At 36.0% G+C, this 26,036-nt stretch overlaps 1 protein-coding gene across 1 annotated transcript; it reads left to right on the forward strand.

The window, feature by feature from the left end:
• Positions 1 to 1,211: 1,211 nt before the first annotated feature.
• LOC129892954 (uncharacterized) lies at positions 1,212 to 4,289 on the forward strand. The gene is made up of 4 exons (XM_055968459.1): positions 1,212 to 2,621; positions 2,784 to 2,986; positions 3,194 to 3,419; positions 3,681 to 4,289. The coding sequence occupies exons 1-4, from the start codon at positions 1,212 to 1,214 to the stop codon at positions 4,287 to 4,289; spliced, it is 2,448 nt and encodes an 815-aa protein (XP_055824434.1).
• The last annotated feature ends 21,747 nt before the right edge of the window (positions 4,290 to 26,036 follow it).

Here is a 26,036-nt window from a genome sequence, read left to right on the forward strand (position 1 = left end):
AGTTAAGTGAAACGTGGAAACTTGGGATTTTCCAAACTAGACTTTGGTTTCCGTGTTTCTCAGAGTTTGAACACTGAACTAATGGTTCAGGTTATATATAACTGATGGTTTGATGTGTAATTACTATACTTGTGATTGATCTCTATAATTTCCAAACCCGACTACTCCAGAGGAACTTGACCTTCAAAAAGGAATTGTCCTTTTCCAGTTGCACAAACTACAGAAACGAAGGGATTGCCATGAGCCTTGACAGGCTACTGAAAAAGGAAGCCGTTAGATTTTCGAAACATTTTAGTTGGCTTACTTGTTTTTTTTCTTCAATCCTTTCCTGTGCTATAGCCACTAAAACTGTAGCTCTCTTTACCTCTCGCAAATACTACTTTCTTATTAAGATTCAAGCAAAACCTCAGATCTCTCTGATCGCGCGATTGGCTTTGTGGACCTTTCTTTGGCAAGAGATTGGATTGAAGCTTTTATTAAGTTGTCATCCTTGGCAAAACCGCATTTGGGAAACAGTAGTAGTCTTCACTATCTCCGTTATGCGTAATATCCTGACTATTAAATATGATTTGGTGCAAATATCAGGTGTGGCTAAATTGTTTTAGTATCTTTATATGCTCGTCGTATGTGCTTGAAACTGGCATGCTTTAGGGCTTTGTAGAATTCTGATACATGATCATCTCCCTGTGTACTCATAACCATAGATTCTTACACAGAATTCCTGGGTGCATTGTTATGTTAAGTTGTGTTGGAGAAAGAAGAAAGCAGACGAAGAATGAGCAGAAGAATGAAGAAGAAAAATAAGAAGAAGAGTGAAGAAGAAGAAAGAAGCCTCAAGAAGACTCTTCCACTTCTTCTGATGATATGATAATCCTCCACCACGTGGCCTCATCTTGTCCCTACAAGTGGATTCATCATGTCCACACAACACAGTCAAATTAAAATATGACTATGCCCATATAGTTATGGGTAAATAAAATAAAGTAATGACAAGTTAGAATAGGACAAAACCAAACCATTTCTCTTTGTCTATATTATAATTGGTTGCAGCAACTTGTGTATAAGTAGATGTATATTTTGATGAAAATACACACAGAAATTCTCTTAATCTTCATCTTCTCATTCTTTAAATCTATACATGGTATCAGAGCACCTCTAAAGCTCCATCCAAATCTGTGTCAAAACATCAAAGTCATCTTCAAAATCCCAGAATGTCTGAAACAACTGAAATCAAATCAGACAGTGGTGAAAAAAGAATCATATATGAAAACAACCATCCCTATTACTTAAGCAATTCAGATTCACCTGGTATGACTCTAGTCAACAGTGTTTTTGATGGAAGAGGATACCCAGGTTGGAGAAGATCTATCCTTCTATCTCTATCAGCCAAGAGAAAACTTGGTTTTATCAATGGAACTTGCAAGGTTCCAGACCTGAGATCTGCAGAATTTGAGCAATGGAATTGTGTCAATGACATGATCATATGTTGGATATCAAATGCATTATCTAAGGATATTGCAGATAGTGTAATGAGTTTCAAAACTACAAAAGAACTTTGGGACAGCCTGGAGCAGAGATTTGGGAAATCAAATGGTGCCAAACTCTACCATCTGCAAAAGGAATTAACAGGATTAGTACAAGGCAATAGCGACATTGCAGGTTACTTCACCAAGGTTAAGAGATTATGGGATGAATTAGATGGGATGAATGCGATTGCCTGTTTCTCATATGAATGCACCTGTGATGGGAAAGCAAAGTTAACAAAATCACTGGAAGATCAAAGATTGATTCAATTTCTAATGGGACTGAATGATGTATATACTCAGGCAAGGGGAAATATACTTATGATGAATCCATTACCTGGAATAGATGTTGCATATTCCTTGCTTTTGCAGGATGAGAACCAAAGGGAAGTATATGCAAACACTAATGTCACTCCTGATTCTGGATCATTTATGGCAGTAGGCCAAACAAACCAGCCAAACAACAAGTTAATTGCTGAGTTTGCAGCATTCATGGCTAATAGACAGGGAAGATATGCACAGAGGCTCAGATATCAACCAATGAAAGGAACAAACACATATCAGAAGTATGCTAACCCAAACCAGAACCAGAGATCTGACAAGCCACAAAACAAGTTTAAGGGTAAGAAAAAATATGATCCAAATCTGTCATGCACTTATTGTGGGAAAACAGGACATGTGCATGATGATTGCTATAGGCTGCATGGGTTCCCTGCAGATTTTGAGTTCACTAACTCCAGGAACTATCAGCCTCAGATTAAAGCAAATGCAAGTTTAACTCAGCAGAAAAATGAAGACATTGGGAGGACAGATTTTGTAGTCAATGATGGAGATTTTGAAGAACAGTATAGCAAACAACAGATTGCAGAAATGATGGAAATGTACAAGCAAAGCAAGTTGACAAAAACAGGAATCAATGCAAATGCAGTAGCTGGTACCATTCTTAAATACTCAAATTCTGTATTCAATAACCTTAAACAGAATTCCTGGATAATTGATTCAGGAGCTTTAGAACACATGTGTTTTGATCCCAACTCCTTTTTGTTTCTGAAACCTCTCCCTGTGCCTTTGAACATTAATTTACCTAATTCTTTCAAGGTAAGTGTGACCCATATAGGAAGCATCTCCATCCTGCCAGGACATGTCATAACTGATGTGTTACTTGTGCCAGATTTTAAGTACAATTTACTGTCAATTCACAAGTTTTGTATCCAGTTTCCATATGATGTCCTGTTCACTACTAATGGATGTTTCTTGCAGGACCTTTCAGTGAAGAGTCCTCAAGTTTTTGGTGAAGTTAGAGAGGGTCTCTATTTGTTGAATCCTAATACTGACAGGTGTAGAAATGTTTTCAATTCAAATGATGTATCTTCAATCACAAAAAGAAGAAATCCCATCTCAGTTCCAGATTTTGATTCAGTTTATGTTAATGTTGTACCTAATGTAAAGCTCTGGCATGTGAGGTTGGGACATATCCCATTTTTAGCAATGAAACATTTAAGTTTTCTCCCTAATGAATCCAACTCCAATTTTATTTGTGACATTTGTCCTAGAGCTAAGCAAACTAGACAACCTTTTCCTACCTGCAGCATAAAATCCAAGCAAATTTTTTATCTTATTCATATAGATACTTGGGGACCATACAAGTATAATACTTACAATGGTTTCAGGTTCTTTCTCACCATAGTAGATGATTTCAGTAGAGGTACATGGACATTCTTACTGAGTACTAAGAGTAATGCTTTTCCTGTACTGAAAAGTTTTCTATCTATGGTAGAAAGACAATTCAATGTAAAGGTTAAGATGATCAGATCTGATAATGCTTTGGAATTGGGGAAAGGCACACAAGAATCAGCATTTCTTGCTTCTCAGGGGATTTTGCATCAATTGTCTTGTGTAGCTACACCTCAACAAAATAGAACTGTTGAGAGAAAACATAGACACCTATTAGAGATTGCAAGAGGGCTGATGTTTCAATCCAAATTACCTATGTGCTAATGGGGAGAATCCATCTTAACTGCTACTCGTATCATTAATAGGCTGCCATCTAGTGTTCTAAAGGGAGTTACACCTTATGAAATATTGCTTAGACAGAAACCAACCTATGATCATTTGAGGAATTTTGGGTGTCTATGTTATGCTTCCACCCTGGCACAGGGAAGAAACAAGTTTGATGAAAAGGCTACTGCTTGTGTTTTACTAGGATATCCTTTACAACAGAAAGGATATAAATTATTGTCTCTTGATAAAAGGAAAGTGTTTGTATCTAGGGATGTGAGATTCCATGAATCACATTTTCCTTTCAACTCATCTGAGAACTCACACACACCTATTTTTTTCAACTCCCCCTCTTCCTCAGATCATCATTCTGATTTATCACTCCACAATCACTCAGCCCCACCTGTAAATGATTGTTCCTACCCAGTCACACCCTTAGAATCTCCACATAATGCCTCTGGCTATATTCCACATCCTGAATCTACACTTCCTAATCTGTCACTAAGTCCCTCTCAGCAAACCCCTACTGAACAACCTATATTACCACAACTTGAACATGCTTATCCAAGCTCTACTACATCAGATACTTTCCCTCCTGTCCCTATAACAGCTATACCAAGAAGGTCTGGTAGAATATCTCATGAGCCTGGATATCTAAGAGACTACATTTGCAATAGTGTGATACTCACTGATCTATGGAAAACTTTCTTTGATCACTCTCCTAAGGCTAAGAGATATGTTTTCTCCTCCTTATCTCTCCATAATTAGCAACTACTCTATTCCCTTTCCAATGTTACTGAGCCTAGCTGCTATCACCAAGCCTCTCAACATCCAGAATGGAAGAAAGCCATGAACTCAGAGATTCAGGCCTTGGAGACCAATCAAACCTGGGATGTTGTCTTGCTACCTAAAGGAAAAAGAGCTTTACCCTGCAAATGGGTATACAAGATAAAGCATCTCTCTGATGGTAGTATTGAAAGATTAAAGGCATGACTAGTTGTGAGGGGGGATATACAAAGGGAAGGTATAGATTATGGAGAGACATTCTCACCTGTAGTGAAAATGACCACTATACGGTGCTTACTTACCATTGCTGCTAAGAGGAGGTGGTCTGTTTCGCAACTAGATGTTAACAATGCGTTCTTGCATGGTGACCTCCAAGAAGAGGTCTTTATGAAATTTCCCCCAGGACTGACACCTCCTAGTCCTAACCATGTTTGTCTTCTGAAAAGGTCTCTATATGGTTTAAAGCAAGCTTCACGGCAGTGGTATGCTCGGCTTGCAAGAGCTTTGGCTTTCAAAGGTTATTCCTCTTCTTTAAACGATTACTCTCTCTTTTTTAAACACACTGGGCCACTAATTTCCATCCTAACAGTGTATGTCGACAACATTCTTCTCACAGGAGATGATTTGCATGAACTCGAGAATATCAAATGCTTCCTCAATACATAATTCAGAATTAAGAACCTGGGAGAAATTCACTACTTTCATGGCATGGAAATTTTGCGCGAAGACCATGGCTTCATTGTCAATCAACGCAAATTTGCCATGGATCTGCTTCATGACTTCAATGTCTCTCATCTGCCTATAGTTCATTCTCCACTGGATCCATCCTCCAAGCTCCGCGCAGATGATAGTCCTCGCTTGGATAACCCCACCCTTTATCGACACTTGATAGGCAAGCTGAATTACTTGACCAACACTCGCCCAGATTTGTCATTTGTTGTTCTTGCTCTGAGTCAATACATGCAACGACCATGTTTATCACATTTCTCGGCTGCTTTACGAGTTTTACGATATCTGAGCTCAGATCCGGGTCAAGGCATACTACTATCTTCCAATTCATCCTTTTTTTTACTGGCCTTTTGCGATGCGGACTGGGCTTCATGTAAGGATTCTCGTAAATCAGTTAGTGGATTTTTCATTACCCTCGGAGGTGCCCCCATCTCTTGGAAATCGAAGAAACAAGTCTCCGTCTCATTGTCCTCCGCAGAAGCAGAATATCGGTCCATGCGTCGTGTTGTCGCTGAACTTACTTGGTTGGTTCGTCTTCTTGAGGACCTTTCTGCTCCAATTTCGCTCCCAATTCCGCTGCACTCTGATAGTCAAGCTGCTATCCATATCGCTCGAAACCCAGTCTTCCACGAACGCACCAAACATGTTGAACTGGACTGTCATTTTGTGCGCCAACAATTTCAATCCGGTCTGATTACTCTTTCCTTTGTTCCCTCTAAGGATCAACTTGCCGATCTATTCACCAAACCCCTCTTTGGGGTTTCTTACCGTGCGCTTTTACACAAGTTGGGGGTCATGAATCTCCCCTCCAACTTGAGGGGGGATGTTGGAGAAAGAAGAAAGCAGACGAAGAATGAGTAGAAGAATGAGCAGAAGAATGAAGAAGAAAAATGAGAAGAAGAGTGAAGAAGAAGACAGAAGCCTCAAGAAGACTCTTCCACTTCTTCTGATGATATGATAATCCTCCACCACGTGGCCTCATCTTGCCCCTACAAGTGGATTCATCCTGTCCACACAACACAGTCAAATTAAAATATGACTATGCCCATATAGTTATGGGTAAATAAAATAAAGTAATGACAAGTTAGAATAGGACAAAACCAAACCATTTCTCTTTGTCTATATTACAATTGGTTGCAGCAACTTGTGTATAAGTAGATGTATATTTTGATGAAAATACACACAGAAATTCTCTTAATCTTCAGCTTCTCATTCTTTAAATCTCTACAAGTTGTTCCATTTTTTTGTGTTCACAACGAACAGAGGAGAATTATAATTGTAAAACTATGTTTTTCTTCAAAGTGTCGGTATTCTTAACCACATCCAATTCTGTGTTATTATTACTACAACCTTAATTATTTAACCACATCCTATCACAATACCACAAGCATTTGTCTTGTTGTAAATATAAGATAGTTCACTATGATTCAGTCAAATCATTTTTTACGATATAAAACTCACACTCAAATTAAGATCATTTGAGAAGAATGAATCAAAGTTCAAAGGAATCTGTTTTGTAGCTTACGAGATGTAAATTCCGAGCCTACGATCTCTAATTCATTCTTCTCATAAGTCACCCAATCTTCAAGTGCGAGTTTTGGATGGTGAAAAAACTATTTATCTAATTAATGGTGAATTATGTTTATGACTAGACTATGTTTATGCTCCAAGGAACAAATGTTATGACAAAAAATTTCAGAGAGCCAAACGCGAACCCTAATACAGATCCTACATATGCTTCGGCAATCAGCGAGAACCACAGTGGTGTTGGACTCCAAAGACCTTGAAAGCTTTATCGCGGACTCCACTGGTAAGATGAATAAAATTATTTTTCCTAGGCCCCATCTCTGTGACACGGAGTAGTCGCGGAGCTGGACTTCTCTTCGCTCCAAGCTTCCTTTTTTCCAGTTCTTGCTTCTTATCCGCTCACCTCTAAGCCTCAACTTCTCCGTAACTGCATTCCTCCTCCAATTTAGCATCCTTTTAATGCGATTTCCATCCTAAAAACATCTAATGATGTTGGTTAGCATGATAACATAAATATGACAGATTTTTTTTCTCAAATTTAGCTATAATATGGGTTTCACTTGGCTTTTAAGCAAATAAAGATGCCCAAGATAATTATGATTCCAAAATCATGATGTAGATTTGTTAGTTCAATCAAAATATTATTTGGAGCTCATTTACTTTGTATGGTATTGCTTATGCTCAAAACATCAAATACGAGAGCAACACAATCAAAATTCATCCGAAACTCATTGGAATCTAATCAAAACTTGTAGACAAGTCCAATATCATCATACAAACCCGCTACAATCATCAAATCACTGATATGATGTTGTCTTGATCCAATATTTACTATGGTCAACTCAAAATGTTTAAATTAACTAGAATCATATCAATAGCAAACCACTCAAGAGCCCCTCGAGTCAAGTGAAAATCAATCAACTAAGCCATAAATCACTCCCTGAACCTAACACAATCGTCACAACTCAAATTTGAACTCTTTATCCAAAATGTTGCATTTGGTCAAACTTTTTATTTCTAAACTCCTAAGAGTGGAATTTCATTTTGGAAACACCCTCGATCACTTCAGGAACCATGCTAGTCATTCTCGCAAGTCATATACAACATAAAACATCAATGATAAAGGTCTTATCGGAGAAAAAAGAATTGAAGCACAAAACGACCATGTGGGTCGTTACATAAGATAAAAATAGTGGAATAAGTTCAAATGAATCAAAAGGCAGATTACATGCAAAATTAAGACAAAAATGAATAATTAAATTCAGTAATTAATTTAAGCCAAATATAAAACACCTATACAATCAACAAAAATTTTACCCAAATTTCTAGTTCATAAATTAATAAGTAAAGAAATCGAACTCCCTTTTTGATTGGGGATCCAAATAAAACGTGGAACACCCAAAAGCTAGTCCAACAAATATATATTTAAATTACTGGAAATCTTTCTAAATGGGGGATAAGGGCGTGACAAACGATAGGAAATAAGAAGTAAAGTGTAACACCTCCTAAAACGTTGTATGTGGTGTTGCAATTTTCGATGAAAATGATACTGCTTCTATATTTTGGGCATAACTTTTCATAAAATAGTTCATATTAGGTGATTCAAATTTCTGAATATCCCCAACGGCATTACCTACAACTTTCATGTTTTTCTCATTCCTTCTGGAAAAAAAGGGACCTTATTCCCGAATTTTAACCATATCTTAAAATTCGGAGGATAGGTAGGTCAAATAAATTAATTTTTGCAAGATATGGTGCTGTGACGAAATGGAGTGTTTGTAGAAGAAATATCATATCTCACGATAGGATGCTTCAAATCGGTTGATTCTTGAATGAGATGAAATTATACTTCTATATCTACAATTCATATAAAGACACTAAATCCTAATTAGAAAGTTATCTTGTTCAAACGCAGCTTCGAAAATGGTATTCTGTTAAAAGAAGGTTCATCTCACCAACCATAGAAAAATCTAGATTCATTTGACATCACCCATGACTTCAATAGTCCTACATTTGATATCATCCATGAGATCACAATCCTCCATTGAATTTTCAAGATCATTCTTTGTAATTATTTTTATTTATTGTTAGGTCCCTCCTCCACACCTATAAATACCCACTTTATTTCCTCATTTTATTCATCAAGCTTTCTCAAAAAACTCTTCTCTCTATACACTTCTTTACTCATTCTCAAATATAGTTTTAGTTTTTAGTAGTGTAGAAATATTGTACTGGTGATTCTTATACTCCGGGTAGTACACAAAATGTTCCGGCGAGGAGAAAAGGCTAGGGATTCAATAGTGGTCATTGAGTTCTTCAATTCGGAGTAAATCTTCGAATTTCAGGTATGAAAGGCTATTCATAGCATTGGATTGAGTTCGTTCATGCGCCCAATATTTAAATTCATCGTAATTGAGTTATAGTTGAGTTTTACCCAAATCTTGAATTCTAAATGAATTAATTCTTCTTTTATTGAGTTAGATATATTTATGCATTGAGATTATTATTATTTTTATTTCTATTATTATTGAAATTATTGTTCATGGCTACTTTCAAATGAACTCTAATTGATTTGATGTTCATGAATATTTTTACATGTGATTTGAGTAAAGATGTTGGCTTTTAATATTCATTGACAAAAGAGTGATTTAAATTAATACTATATATGTATTTTATTGAGTTTTGAAAGAGCAAAAGAATTGAGTTTAAATGAAATTGAGTAAATGATGTTTTGAGCAAGATGTTTTGATGAGATGTAAATAATGTTTTGAAGTGTAATGATTGATGAAGAGGTAGTGAGATGAGTTTGATGTTTTAAATAAAATTCCAATGAGACTAGATGATGATATTAATATGAGCACATATTTTGGGAGTAGTATTGAGCACCGAGTTGGGTAAGAGTTTAATTGACTCAAACCCCACAACTACATAGCAAGCGTAGGATGGAGGCTATATCTCTTAAGTCCCCAAAAAAGGACTTTGATGATTAGATCCAAGATGGTGATGTCCTTTACCCTGGTAAGGTATTGGATGGATGTGGCAACGACATCGCTTCATTGTATCATCACTAGCTCATAAGTGATGGTTGTCGGTTAGAGAAACTCTCAACTGAGTAAGCGTTGCTTATTATTATTTTTAAACTTGCATTACATATTGATGTTGAGATGATGTTGAGTTCTGAGCTGAATTTTCCTAAGAGGAGTTTCTTGATATTTGTCCTTACTTTTCTGTCATTTTACATACTCTACATTCCACGTACTGACGTCATTCGACCTACATCATTTTATGATGCAGATACAGGTGTTAGAAATCCTCAACAGGCGCATCGTTGAAGATCATTATTTTTCAGCTATTTGGTGAGTCCTTCTTGTATTAGGAGGAACACTTTATTCTTTTATTATTGTTGAGTATTATGTTTCTTTTGAGATAGTCATACCCTCTCGGGGCCAGAGATGATTTCTAAGTGCCGTCCACGCCTAGTATACCCTCTCGGGGCGTGACATAAAGACTCACATAGACAAAAAAATCTTGTTGCTACCAGTTTTCAAAGTTTGGTTAGTAAAAGTTCAAAACCCCTAAAATTTGTCATTTACCTTAAAACTTTTGCCAACTGTCTAAAATCGGAGGATTGAGACAATCTCAGTTCTTTCTTCACGCCAAACAGATTGTGATAATTTGCTTGCGTGTATATAAAACAAGACATGAATGATTATGTTTCGACAAGCCCTAGTTCCTTGTGGCAAAGGTACGCTCAATTTACTCTTCATACCTAAATTATTTATCATTTTTGTGTTTCATACCTAAACTATCACTTCTAGTTTGAGAAACACACCTTTCTCTTTTATTTAAAAATTATCACATCACACTCCACATGAACAAAACATTTCACCCTAACAAAAATTAAATAAATTATTATAATTAGTTAAAATCAAAGATTAAAGTATTACTATTTTCTGCCCAAAAAAATTATAAAATAAAATATAAAATATTTTTTCTTACCTCACTCCACCACTTTCTATCACCATACCCCCGCCCCCCTCCCCCAATTTTTTTGTTTTATTTTTATTTATCAATTGTTTTTTATAAAACTTTAAAAGAAAATTCTTACTTCATCTCCCCCCCCCCCCCTCAAATAATAATTTAGATATTTTAATTTTATTTTTTAAAAATGTTTTTAACCCTGCCCTACCTAACCCTCCGCTTTCACTTGTTTTCTTGTTTTGTGTTAGATATATACATATGATTTTAGAAAAGTATTTTTTACTTGCCGCAAGAATTTTCTTAAAATAAAATTTTTATTTCTGTTATATTCGGTACGCAAGTAGAAAAAAAATAATTTCCTAAAAATATATATACATATCTAACATAAAATGAGAAAAATGTATTAAAAATATTAACTAAGAGCAGAGGGTTAGATGAGATGATTATAATTTTATTTAAAAAAAATAAAAATAATAATATTTTTTTGGAAGGAGTGTGGGAGGGGGAAGTACAAATTTTTTTAAAATATTTTTTAAAAGAAATTTTAAAATTTTAAAAAAATAAAAGGATGGGGATTGTGGGGGGGGGGAGGTGGAGTGTGTGAACAAAATCTTTTAAATTCTATTTTTTAAAAAAAAATCTTCTTTTGGGATACAAACACTTTAATTTTTAAATTTTAACTAATATTAATAGTTTATTTAATTTTTGTTATTTTATCCATGTGGCAGGTTTTTTTAAAAAAATAGACAGAGTAGAGAGAGTGTATACGTGGCAATGTCCTCTCAAGGAGAACAGTCTTAGCATTTCATTGAAGTTTCGGAATAGCTTCAAAAGCCCAAGCCTAAATTACGTAATAATAAATTACAATCAATATAAATATTAAAAGCAAAATGATATTAAAAAAATATTTAGTTACCAGGAATGCCCACGGGAAGCCGTAGAGGTTGTATTCAGATTTTATTGGTTTTGCAAGATACTCAACAGTCAAAAGATAGCTTTTGAGACCCCACAGATATTCGTTGAAGACAGAGGGCTTGCAAGCTAGCTTGGTCATGTCGGCATCCACACTTGATGATATATCTCTTGCACATAAGATGCAATGATAGAACCAAACCAAGGAAAGTGAAAACTTATAATTTTTTGGTGTTTCAGGTGATTTGATCTTTTCAAGGAGGAAGTTAGCAGTAACAGTTTTTCCTTCCTTGGAAACAAATTCCCATAATGGTTCACCCTTCTTTACCCGACTAGCCAATGCCTCTTCAGAAGGAAAAATGTGACACCGTAGTCCCGTCATCAAGGCAAATTCCCTTAATCCAAAACACACAGGCATATTTTCATATTCAAACCACAACTCTATCTTTTTCTGACAAATGATGCGTCGGAGTAGAAGACCATGAACTATCATCGACCCAAAATTTATCCGCTGCATCGAAATATCTATAAAATGCCCAAAACAACGTTTTTTGAACCTATCTAAAATACCTTGTTCTACTAGAAGTCCTCTAAATTCAAGAAATGCTTTTCCTCCTAGAGGTGACTTTACAAAAATCTTTTTCGGAATATCACCGTGCGCGGAATAATGTCTCTTGAAGCTATATTTTGTAAGATCAATGGACTTGATGCATTTGAGAATCTCAGTATCAGAATCATCCACAAACTGTACATGATTATAAAATTGATTAATTAAAAGAAAGTATAAAAAATCCACAAACATATGTTGTTTGAACTGGTGGTAGTTTAAACAACTAGTTGATGCTTAAATAACAATTGTTTGTTTACAATAAACAATTAGTAGGTGTTTAAGCATTCATTAATTGTTTGAACTGGGGGTAATTTTCTAAAAAATAGTAAATGTATGCTAAAACACCTGCTCTTTATTTTCACTAATGACAATTTAAAAAAAACACTCACATTTGATCTTGAAGGGGCAACATTCTCATCATGTAATACTTTTTTTTCTTTGTTCGAAAAGTACATGATTTGTTTCTTCTTTCCTTTCTTCTCCACTTTCATTTTCTTCTTGTTGATCCATTGATTTCTCATCTTTTGCATTTTCTTCTCCACTTTCATTTTGTCCTTACTGATGCGTTGATTCCTCATCTTCTACGCTTTCTTTTTCACTTTTATTTTTATCTTCCTGATCTATTGATTCCTCATCTTCTATACTTTCATCTTCTCTAACTAAACCACGAGCTGATGAGGTCAATTCTTCTGTTTCTTGAGCTTGTGGAAATCTATCCGCTTCTCCAGCAGAAGCAGACTCCTCTTCCATTGACCTAGCCATTTTATCTACATACATAAAGCATCATAAAATTATCAACAATAGACCAAATGAATAAACTTCTCGAAGTTATAAAATAAACACAAGTTGTTTAAATAACTATCGATTGTTTACATATAAAAGAAATTCTAAAACAATAGCAGCCACAAAATACTTAGAAATTCTGAAACAATAGCAGCCACAAAATAAAATATTTCTTGCAAGCATATAGCTAAAATAACACCAATTTGAAAAAGAAAAGAATTTGATCAAGCATCTTAAGATACTAGAAGTGTTTTAATCTGTTTTTTCCATCAAACATCATTATTGGGACTCTGAAACATCTAATGCTAACAAAAGTTCAGGAAAAAAAAAATTCTAATCATACTTTTTCCTCCATGAATTAACAAGCAAAAACACCTAAGAAAGTGCTAGAACAAAATCACCAACAAGTTGTCTTAGCCAATTATAAGTCAAATCCTCATAATACACTCTAGAACTATGGATTTTTATTAATAAAATACAATAAATAAATAAATAAATTACAAAAAAAACTTATACAACAAATTGACATTTTTTTCCAGAATTTAATCCATAAACAACAACAGGTTGTTGTTTAGACATGGAACATGTGCAACTTCCTTCTTAATGTATAAACAACAATATGTTGTTTAATAAAGATGCAATTGCTTACACATCAACACTGTCATTTTTAACGCAATTAGTTCGCAAGATACTGATACTTATATCAGACAAAATCTAGGAGATATAAGAATTGTTATGCCCCGTACTTCTGAACTTCGGAAAGCCTTCTTAAACTTCTTAAGAGTTGCCATTTGACCCTGATTAGTTACAATGCTATCAAATAACTCCAAGGAAAGGAGAATGAGATACTTCATAATAAGGAAGATTGGAAAATGGGGCTATAAGAATCCAGAAGGAGTTGGAGGCCAAGTAGTGGATCGTAGGACTCGACTTTCTTGCGTAAGCTACCAAATTGGACGTCTTACATACTTAAGCTACTGGAGTACATGTTGAGCCCACGTAGCAAGGATTTCATAGGCTCTTAAAGTAAGACGAGATTACGAACCTACGGAAGGGAAATAAGGAGACGACGCGCCTACTTGAAACAAGTAGGTGATGCACCTACTTGAAGTAAGTAGGTGATGCACCTACACCTACTTGAAGTAAGTAGGTGATGCACCTACACCTACTTGGGGTGGACCCCACGCTGCCACATGGCAGCTTTAGATTGGCCTCATGATTGAGGTGGAGCCCTAGGGGTCTGCCATGTGTCACCTCCTAAGAAGGTATATATATATGTATTACATGCTGTACATAGTTCATTCTTCAGCATTTAGAACAAAATAAAAGAAGGAAACCCTAAGAGACTAAGAGAGAAGGGCGACGACTTTAGCTAAAGTGAAAGGTAAGCTCCGATTATGTTCCGTAAATTAATTATTTAAGGTATTCCTCGGTTAAATTAAGTGTTTAACAACTTAAATTAATTAATTGGGGCAGCAATATAGGGCTGCAAACAGCCACCGAAGTTCAGCCGCAACAAGAGCTTTCAAAGTCAATTTTCAACAAGTTTGGGAAGCCGTTCATTAAGGTATGGTATGGTTCTCTTCTCCCACGTTTTGGTAAGGGTTTGGACATGTTATGAAGGTGTTAATAACGTAAATTTATGGTTTGGAGCAGCACCAAAAAGATACAAACAGTCCGCTAAAGTTTCAGCATGTTAAGAAACTTTCGAGGCGAATTTTGGTGAGTTTTGGCCAATTTAGAGAAAGGTAAGGTATTTCCTTTTAATTTGAAGTTTATGGTGTTGTTATAGGGTGTATTATACATCAGCACCAAAAACATACAAACAGTCCGCTAAAGTTTCAGCATGTTAAGAAACTTCCGAGGCGAATTTTGGTGAGTTTTGGCCAATTTCGGGAAAGGTAAGGTCTTTCCTTTTAACTTGAAGTTTATGGTGTTGTTATAGGGTGTATTATACATTTTTTATGCTTCTGGAAGTGTATGAACTTCGTATAAATGCTCGACGTTAGAAATAATTTAAATTAAAGTCGTCATAGCTAAATTAAAGTCGAATAGTGCATGGTGTTGTGATGCTGAAGCTGCTGGTTGTGTGGTGGTGTGTTGCAGGGCTGTAACATGGTTTATTTAGGGCGTGGGAGCTTCTAGTTTCAGCCACACGACCCTTCGTTTCGTACAATTAAAGATTCCATGAAATAAAAGTTAAAAGCCCTACTTTGGTATCGTGGTTTCGAGTGAGTCGTTTGGAGTTTATGTTGTATAAGGTTGATGTGAATTGTATATATATATATGCTGCAGGTTATTGTTTTTGGTTGGCTGTAGCTATTAGGAGTATAATTGGAAATTCGGATAAGACACATTATAGGGGAGATGTTGTCCAATTTTCGTTAACTCTTTAACTAGTTAAGGAACTAGTCAAGAAGGCAAGCGAGGGGATGAGTTCTATAAATACTCGTTTGTAACTTAAGGTGCTGGAAAGCCAAGGGTTGTTAATATTCATATTACTTCCATGTTAAATAGGTTTGGAGGACGACGACATGAACGTGATTAAGAGAAGCCCGTAAAAGGTATGTGAAGCTTTCTCTTGGCATGTTTTGGCATAAGTATGTAAAGCCTGTCTCTCTTTTCTTTTGGGCATGTCTTAGATTTAAGTGACAAATCATATGTGTATGAAGCCTGGGGTAATTCTATTCATGAGCTCTGAACATGATTCATGATTCATAATTCGTGCTCTGAATGTTAAGACTCTTAAAGTAGTTAAGCTTCCATCCCTCAAGTCTTCTATATGCTGAAAAGTAGTGTATGTAAAGCTAACGTTATCTTCTTTTGGCATGTCTTCAAGTTAAATAGTGAATGATATGAACTTGAGGTTAAAGCTACTCATAAATGCCAAGTGTAATTCACAGTTCTTATGTACTCCTTGATGAAAGCACTCTTACAGTAATTGAACTAGGGCTTCTCAAGCCTTCCATACATTAGAAAGGGATGAGTATGTGAAGCCACCCTTTCTTCATTTTTGGCATGACTTAGATGTAAGTATTATGTATAAGAAATTGGGAGTTATTCCACTCTTAAAACTCTAAGTGTAAGTTAAGGCTCTTTTTCATTTCCTACTGGCTAGAACTCCTGTAACAAGTTGAGTTATTACTTTTCAAGTCTTCCATGTGATAGAAAGTGGTACATGTAAAGCTCATCCTTTCCTACTTCTAGAAAGACTGGACTGTAGGTACTATAGAACATGGATTTGGAGATAGATCCATTTATAGATTCTGGATGTAACTCATGACCTGTACCCACTTTTGAATGATAAGGGCCTTGAAGTAGTTGAACTACGACCCTTGAGCCTCCTATAGGTTGAATAGTGTTGGGATGTGTAAGCTCCTATACCTAGGGGCTCTTGAACATGCTTTATGGTGATATCTAAGGGATGTTTGACATGTTATAGAGATTTACGTACATGTATATGCATTATGATATTTATAGATCGGGCCAAACTTACCTCGGCACATTTTGTTATGTAAGGATCGGGTCGTACGTTCCACAACATGTTATATGATATACGGATCGGGCCGTCGTTCCTTGGCATTATTATATGATATATGGATCGGGCTATCGTACCTCGATATTGTTACACGATATATGGATTGGGCCGTTGTTCCTCGGCATGATTATGCGATATTCGAATCGGGTTGTCGTTCCTCGGCATTATTATAAGATATGTAGATCAGGCTGTTGTTCCTCGGTGTGTACTTTGTATATACACGGATCAAGATGTAAGTTCCGCAGCGCTAATGGTATATATGTTCTTATGATGACAAAATGATGCATTTATTACATCGAGTCCCCGAACGGGCTGGATACAGTACGTGATGATAGCATGTATGCCTTTAAAATGTAGGTACGGTAGATGGCTAAATGTTATACTTGCCCCTGCATCCCTATTTCAGTTGTTGTCTCAGTTATGATGTTTTATGCTTTATATACTCAGTACATATATCGTACTGACTCTCATTTCCTCGGGGGGCTGCGTTTCATGCCCACAGGTACAGATGTTCATTTTGGAGATTTGCCAGCTTAGGATTTCTGCTGAGCTATGTTGGAAGTGCTCCATTATTTTGGAGCCTAGCTTTTAGGTACTGGTCTTGCGATATATATATTTATTTATTTAGGGGTACGGCGGGGGCCCTGTCTCGCCATTTATTGCGGTTACTATTCTTAGAGGTCTGTAGTCACGTGTATATAGGTTAAGCATAAGTTGTCTCAATTATGCCTATACGATATGTGGTAAGTGTTTTTATGTTATGACAGCCTTGTCGGCTTGCATGCCCTTTCATGTTACGATACAAACGAAAAGGGCTACAGGTTTATGAAAATGTTATCACCCAATTAGGCTCCGTTACATGATATTATTTTATTTACAGTTCAATTTGACCATAGCTTATAGTTAGGTATACGTGGGGTCCAGGTCGGACTTCAGTCGCGGCCTACAGGGTTGGATCGTGACAAGAATATAAAAGCTTAATAAAAACTCAATTCTCTTAGAAAATTTATCAAACACCTACGGCAAAAACAACTTCTATTAAAGAGTTAATAATATTCAATTCTCATCTAACACAAATTGAAGGCAGAAAGAATTAAAAAGTGAGAGCAATCAATCATATACCCACCACAATCCAAATACAGATATAAACACGTCAACTTCCATTATTAATTCCATATACAACTATGTCTCACATAATACAATATTTCACTAATTCAAGAGAAGGAAAACATGAAGAGGGAAAAAATGAGATTACCTTAAAATTAAAATTGTCTTCAAGGTGAACTTGAAGGCTGATAAAATAATGTTGATCTACCTTCGATTTTTGAATAAAGGAGAAAGAATTGGAGAAAAGAAAAAAGAACAGAAGAGAGGAGAGGAGAATAGAGAAAATCGAATAAAGGAGAAAGAATTGGGGAAAAGAAAAGAGAAGAGAAGATTGGAGAGGAGAACACATAAAGGGGAAGAACTGCGTTTAAAATGGAGAAAATTGATGGAATTTTGGGTTTTGTTAAAAAAATGATCTTTTAATTTTTTACCCTAAGTTTACAAATATTTTAAATCAACCCCGTCTCTTCATAATTAACCGCTAATTAAATATTTATAACAAAAGAAAAGGAAAAAGAAATAGAAATCCCCTATCCTTCATTTCACTCTCAAATAACCCTTTTAGCCCATTTCTCCAAACTCACTCTTCCAATAGTTTAGGTATGAAACTCAAAAAAGGGATAGTTTAAGTGTGTTTTTGACACTTATCTCTTAATTTTTTTGTTGAAGGGGTGATTCTTCTTTTATCTAAAGTATATTTACAAGCATTGAATTATTATTATTTTTTGATAGATTTAACCTTGAATTTTTTTCGAACATTTTTGTAGGTCCATATTCTTGGTAGAAGGGATTTCAAACTTTCTTTAATTTAATTTTTATTTATTTATATGTGTCACTGAATGTACATATACACATTATCATATTGTATACATCGCACAATCATAGATAGATGATATTTAGGAATTTTCTTGTTATTTGTTTTCCTTAGATAGATTTGCTTCTGATTTTGTTTCCTTAGATAGACTTGCTTGTACACACATAAATGACTCTCATTCTTGAAATGATAAATAGAGGAATATTGTTCCATTGTCTCTATATTTTACATGGTATCAGAGCCACTAGGGCTCAAATTCATTTATTAGAAATCCATACCTTCATGGTAGCTTTAGAGGAGGTCTCTGCTAGTTGGGTTTTCTATCACTCGTCAGTCCATGGTCTGGCAGAACTGATTTTGGATTACTTCTCCACTATCGTCTCGGCATTCATGACATATTAGGGTAATCTTTTGGCACTAAAACTCTATTTGGGAGGTGTGTTGCCTACTTCCTGTTTTTTGACTCTAGCTCTTCAAAAAATCTTTTTTGATCTTTTTTTCCAACAACCATTAACTTTGAGCATAGGATTTTGGTATTTCTTGGGTTTTGGTATCTGTGGATATCATATTTAAATCCTTTTGGACTAAGCATTAGTTCAAAATGTTTGATTCTAGTCTATCATCTAGGAAAATAATTCGGGTTTCAGCCGATGAGTTTGCTAAATTTCGTCAATATCATAAATTAGAGATGGAATCCGCTTCAATTAACGTCTTTGTTGAGTCAAATAAAACATGTCTTATCACATCTTCAAATAAATGGGTGATTGATTCAGGCACCAAAAATCACATGACGGGTAATTCTAATATTTTTCTAGCACCCTCTCCGGTTACTGTACCTGATGGATCAACTTATAATAGTCTTGGATTCGGGACTGTTAAACCAACCTAATCTATTACTCTGTAATTTGTATTAAGTCTACCAAAATTGTCCTTTAATTTAATTTTTGTTAGTAAACTTACAACAGACCTTAAGTGTTATATCTCTTTCTTTCCCGGTTATTGTTTTGTTATCTTACAACAAATCAGATTATTGGTAAAGGACATGTATCTGATGATATCCACATTCTTGATGAATGGGAATCTCGATCTATTGCATGCTCTAATTTTGTGTCTCCATTTGAAGCACATTATCGATTGGGTCATCCTTCTTTACCTGTGTTGAAGAAACTTTATCTTCAGTTTCAAAATATTTCTTCTTTGGATTCTAAGTCATGTAAATTTACAAAACATCATCGCATCTAATTAGGTCCAAGGATTAATAAATGTGTTGAGTCAGCTTTTGAGTTAGTTCACTTTGATGTTTGGGGACCATGTCTTTTTGTTTCCAAAACTGGGCATAAGTCAATTTTACAGATGATTACTCTAGAATGACTTGGATTTATTTTATGAAGAGTCGCTATGAAGTATTTACTCACTTTTGTGCCTTCCATGCTAAAGTCAAAACTCAGTTCAATGCTTCAGTATATACTCTAAGGAGTGATAATGCTAAAGAATACATGTCAGAAATGTTTCAGTATGTACTCTAAGGAGTGATAATGCTAAAGAGTTCATATCAGATATGTCTCAGTCTCACATAAGATAACACAATATTCTGCATCAGTCTTCATGCGTTGATACATTCTCTCGAAATGGAGTTGTTGAGAGGAAGAATAGACATCTACTTGAGACAACTCGGACCCTTTTGTTCCAAATTAAGGTTCCTAAATAGTTTTGGGCAGATGCGGTCTCGACGACTTATTTTTTAATTAATCGCATGTCATCAACTGTGCTTATTGGTAATGTGCCTTACAAAATTCTTTTTCAAAACTGGTCACTATTTTTGATAGACCCTAATGTTTGGTAGCACATGTTATGTCCGAGATGTTTGGCCATCTCTAACCAAGTTGCACCTAAAGGCATTGAAGTGTGTTTTGTTGGGCTATTCTCTCCTTTATAAGGGGTATCTATGTTATTCTACTGAACTTGGCAAATATTTGGTGTCAACTGATGTGGTGTTTTCAAAGAATACAATGTTATTTTATGCACCTCTTATTTCTACAAGTTAGGGGGAGAAAGATGAATGGTTAGTCTATCGAATTACCCGTGTTATGACAGAGCAATCAGATGATGTCGTTGTTCCATCTCCTACTTCTTCTTCTATTTAGAATCAATCAACTATTATGTCTTCAACGCATGCTCCATCTGTACCTGAAAGACCACATCCGTACCTGTAAGACCACCAATTGTCCAAGTTTACACGTAGAGGCAAGAAACTGATGACACATGCCCTACATCAATTCTGTTGTCATAAAATCCTCCTTCACTTGATTCTTCAGAAATCTTAACCTTCCTATTGCTCTTCAGAAAGTTACACATCAGTGCAAATCCACATATTCCACTGCCAATGTTGTTGTAACACCCCTCAAAAACAAATTCTAAGATTCAGACCTTTTTTGTATACGGGTAGGGTCAAACTCAAGTATTATAAAGTATATGCATGAGTTAAGATGAGTCCTTGAGAAATTAAGCAGTGTTAAAGGTGATGTGGGGTTACAAATATGGTAGGGTTTTCAAGCCTATTTTCCAGAACTCAGAAAATATGGCCTTGGGGCTGTAAGGGCGCGATGCGTCACTATCGCGCCAAGAACATGCCTCAATAGTTTGGTCCTTGGCGCGGCGCGCCACTAACAGATGTGCAGGTTTTAGGCCTAATCAACCTGGCGCTGCAATGGCGCGATGCGCCACTATCGCGCTAGGAGCATTTTTATCCTATTTTTCAGAATTTTGGAGAAAGGGCAATTTGGGAATTGTCCCAAATTATATATACTCGAGCCTTGGGCGTTTTGGGACCATTTTTCAGCCCCTCTCTCTCTCTCTAAAAAGCCCTAGAAATCCCTCTCTTCTTTTTCTTCTTCTTCTTCTTCTTCTTCTTCTTCTTCTTCAAGGAATTGTTCCAAGAGCTTCAAGACTCCAAGTTTCCATTGAAGATCCAACAACAAGGTTTCTTCAAGAATCTATTCTAAGGTATGTAAGGCTACTCAAAGCATGGGTTGAGTCCACTCATGTGCCCTACTCTTCTTTGAGGTTAGTTGTCCATGAGAATGGAGTTTCTTGATATGGTTTATGTTTAAATGAGTCTTGTCTCCTATTAATTTGATTCTTATTGTGTTGAAGTTGTTGAGCTTAGAATTTCTAAAACCTTTATGTTAGCATGAGTTGATGGAGATGGTTTGTTAATATGCTCGGTTGATTTCCTTAACCATGTGATTATGTTAAATGTGTCAATTTCTTTAAATGTGTTATTCCTCTTGAATTGTTGGTTAAAACCTTAGAGTGTGATGAGTCATAAGGAGGTGATAAATAAGGAGAGTATTGGTTTGTTATGTTTGTGGGAGATTATAAATACTCATTTAAATTAGGCTTGATTGAGTTGATTGGAGGATAGAATTGACGAGTGGACAAGGTCCTAAATGAGACTTGCCATTATGACTTTATTGAGTTGAAATGAGAATAGAGTTGATGAGTTGGCAAAATTCTAAATGAAACTAGCCGTGAGGGCATGTTTGAGATGATTGGAGGGAGTCTTATGAGCATGGAGTCATAGGAGGAGTATCGAGCACCGAAGTGGGTAAGAGTATAGTCCATACTCGAACCCCAAAAACTACACCGCCAATGTAGGTAGGGATGGAACCGTTAAAGTCGGATGCTTCCCGGGGGATCGAACCATTAAAGTAGGATATTTTCCCATTTTATTGTCCTAAAATGATAGGACTTGACTAATCGATGGAATCCATGATTAGGGAGGCGTTCATGCCCTGGCAAGGTATGGACGGACGTGGCAACAACGTCTGATTATTGTACTATCACTGGCTCATAAGTGATGGTTGTCGGATAAGAGAAACTCTCATTTAGGTCTTGATAGTGCTCCGAGTCAATTGAGTTAAGTGGCATGTGAATTGGTCCCGTCTAAACCATTTCTTGTTAGACTTAGGACACTTGAGTGAATTGTCACTTCTTTAGAGTTGAGATTTTCGAGTTGGTTGATCCTTTTCTGATGTTGTTTTATTCGGCCATTTTACATACTCGTACATTCCATGTACTGACGCCATTTGGCCTGCATCGTTTCATGATGTAGAGACAGGTACCAGAGATCATCAACCGGCGCACCGTTGACGATCTACACACTCCCAGCTACTTGGTGAGTCCTCCTAGTTTCCGGAGGATGTTGAGCTCCCTGTGTAGTTTTGTGTTATTTCCTTTATTTTGATTGTTGGTAGCCATGGGCTTATCATTGGCACCTCCTAGACTTTGATAGAGGCTTTATAGACTAGAGTGTGGGGAGGTTGGACTGTTATTTTGAGGAGTCTTATTATATTTGTTTTGTTGAGTTGATAGTGTTTGGCTTTCGGCCCCCATAATGTGAATAGTGTGTATGATTAAATCCTCCATTGAGTGAATGTGATTAAATGATAGTGTGACTAAATCAGGTGGTTTGCTTGAAGGCCAGAAATGGCTTTCGAGTGTCGGTCACGTCTAGGGTACCCTCCCGGGGTGTGATAGGTGTTTCTTATGACCACTTATCTTCTGCATCTAGTTATTTGATTGCCTCTCTAGACTCTATATCTATCCCTAAAATAGTGAAGGAAGCCTTAAATCATCTTGGATGGTAGGATGCAATGCTTGAGGAGATACACGCTCTAGATGAAAATCATATTTGGGATTTGGTGGATTTACCCAAAGGAAAGAAAGTAGTAGGGTGCAAGTGGTTGCAGTCAAAGTTAATCCTTATGGCTCTGTTGCAAGACTTAAGACTAGACTTGTAGCTAAAGCCTATGTTCAGATTTATGAGGTGGATTATTCTGACACCTTCTCTCAGGTAGCCAAGGTCACTTCTATCTGTTTGTTTGTTTCCTTGGCTGCTTCTCAACATTGACCTTTACATCAGTTGGATATCAAGAATGCCTTCTTTCATGGTGATCTTCATGAATTGGTATATATGAAGCAACCACTTGGGTTTGTTGCTCAGGGAGAGTATGAAAAACTTTTTCATCTGAGAAAGTCTCTATATGGTCTGAAGCAGAGTCCTCGTGGCTGGTTTGGAAAATTCAGCGATGTAGTTCAAGAGTTTGTACTGAAAAACGCAAGTGTGATCACTCAGTCTTCTATAGACAATCAACATTTTGTGTCATTTTTCTAGTTGTCTATGTTGATGATATTGTTAATATAGGAGATGATTGTGCAGGTATTTCTTCTGTGAAGAAGTTTACATCCCAAGTTTCATACCAAAGACTTGGGGCTGCTGAAATACTTCTTGGGAATAGAAGTAACAAGAAGCAAGAAAGATATTTTCTTGTCCCAAAGAAAGTATGTACTTGACCTCCTTGCAGAAATTGGAAAGTTAGGAGCAAGCCATATAGCACACCAATGGTTCCTAGAGTACATCTTATTAAGGATGATGGTGATCCTTTTGATGATCTTGAAAGATAAAGAAGCTTAGTTGGGAAACTAAACTATCTCATGATAACCCGTCCAAATATTGCTTATGCTGTCAATATTGTAAGTTAATTCATGTCTGCACCGATATTCAAACATTGGGCAGCCTTGGAGAAAATCTTATGTTATTTAAAAGGAGCTCTTGGTCTTGGCATACTATATAGTGATCACGGACATGCTCATATTGAGTGTTTTGCTGATGCTGATTATGCTGGATCAAGAATTGATAAAAGATCTACAACTGGCTACTGTGTTTTTTATGGAGGAATCTTGTATCTTAGAGGAGTAAGAAACAAAATGTTGTATCTCGATCTAGTGCAGAATCCTCGTATAGAGGAATGGCTCAATCCGCATGTGAAATATTGTGCATACATCACCTTTTAACTAAGGTTGGGTTGAAGCCTTTTTCTCCATCTAAACTTTGGTGTGATAATCAAGCTGCTCTACACATAGCCTCAAATCCAGTGTATAATAAAAAGATGAAGCATATTGTGGTTGACTGTCACTTTAATCGTGAAAAGACTCAAGAGAACATGATTTCTGCTATTTATGTGAAGACAAGAGAGCAATTGGGTGATATATTTACGAAGGCTTTAAATGAAACTCGAGTGGAATATCTTTATTACAAGTTGGGCATGATTAATATCTATGCTCCAACTTTAGGGGGAGTATTACTGAATGTACATACACATTATCATATTGTATACATAACACAATCATAGATAGAAGATATTTGGGGATTTTCTTATTTTGTTTCCTTAGGTAGATTTGCTTCTGATTTTGTTTTCTTAGATAGACTTGCTTGTACACATATAGGTAACTCTCATTCTTTGAATGATGGAGGGAGGAAGATTGTTCCATTGTTTCAATATATTACAATACAAAATAACAAGAGAATGAAAGTTTTCTTCTAAGAGGTCACATTTGCATTTTTCGAACTGGGAGCACAAACATGGACCACTGTTTAGTTGATAGACACACCCATTAACGACTATTTTTGTGTCTGGTTGTATGTTATCTTGTGCTTGAATATGAAATTAATGAATACCTTTTACTTTGTTGCGATTTTGGAGTTTTCAGATTTCTGAAAAAGGTTGCATAGAAGATGCAGTCAGGCGAAGACAAAAGCAATGAGGTATTTCTAAGCTCATGTTATCTATTACTAATTTTCAGCAAGTCCACAGTGTCACACGAAATCAAATCCAGTATTTTACATGACATCATCACTTAATAATTTAGTCATCAAAAAATAAAAAGATCATCATTTCATGCGACACAAAATTGATATAGAGCACATTTGGAATGAATAATTACATCATACAGGGACAGAAATCTTAAGATCTAAACTCTTCAAATCTTTTCCTATTTTACACAAGGGAACTGTCATGAGAATTGCAAGACTTAAATAGAAAAATAATCAGTAAACCAAGTAAAAAATTGCTTAATAAGGAAAACAAGATAAGTGCATGGATTTAATTCATTAATAGGTATCCAGATTTATCAAATGCCAAATGGAGGCGTTTGCTCGACTATGAATTAATTAAGACTTAAATCTAAGAAATTTAGAAACAATTCTTAAAGATATTATGAGTTTTTTTACTTTCAATTGTTACTGCTGTCATTTTTATTTCATTCATTCTACAAAAGATTTTAGTCAAAACAAAGATCTTTTGTCTACCTTCTCTGTGAGTCTTTCAGTAGAAAATTTGTTTCCTTATACCTACAGTAGTAGCTGCTTACTCTCTCATTAACCGGTGTATACAAACTTCAACTTTTCCTATTCTTCAATAGGTTAAAAAAGAGCATCCCGGTGTACTAAATCTCTCTTTATTCATGAGCTCCGGAAAGGATCGGATCACAAGTAATCCCCTGTCCCCCATTTCCCTTCAATTACCCCCAATTTAAAAACAAAAATAAAAAACTGAGTAAGGATTTTAACTAAATGCATTAGAGCCGTGGAAGCAACCACTAATGCTTGCTTAGTGTATGATGTCTACATCACATCCCTTAGAGTGTGTGCCTCTTAGAAAGAGCGCCTAAATGATTGGACCAGACAGGAGCAGGTAGCTTGACCAGCAACATTGAATGCTTTGTGCATGGGCATTAGATATTTAAAGTAGGCCAAAACAAAGATGGTTGAGGTCAAACACTGGTAAGAATGAGACATTGATGGTAACTAGGTACTCCATTCAAAGTATTAGATCCTAAGATGAAGCATAAATTAAATGTATTCCAGACAGATAGGAAATAGTTGCC

This window comes from Solanum dulcamara, chromosome 6, assembly GCF_947179165.1.
Source record: "Solanum dulcamara chromosome 6, daSolDulc1.2, whole genome shotgun sequence".
Taxonomy (NCBI): Eukaryota; Viridiplantae; Streptophyta; class Magnoliopsida; order Solanales; family Solanaceae; genus Solanum; species Solanum dulcamara.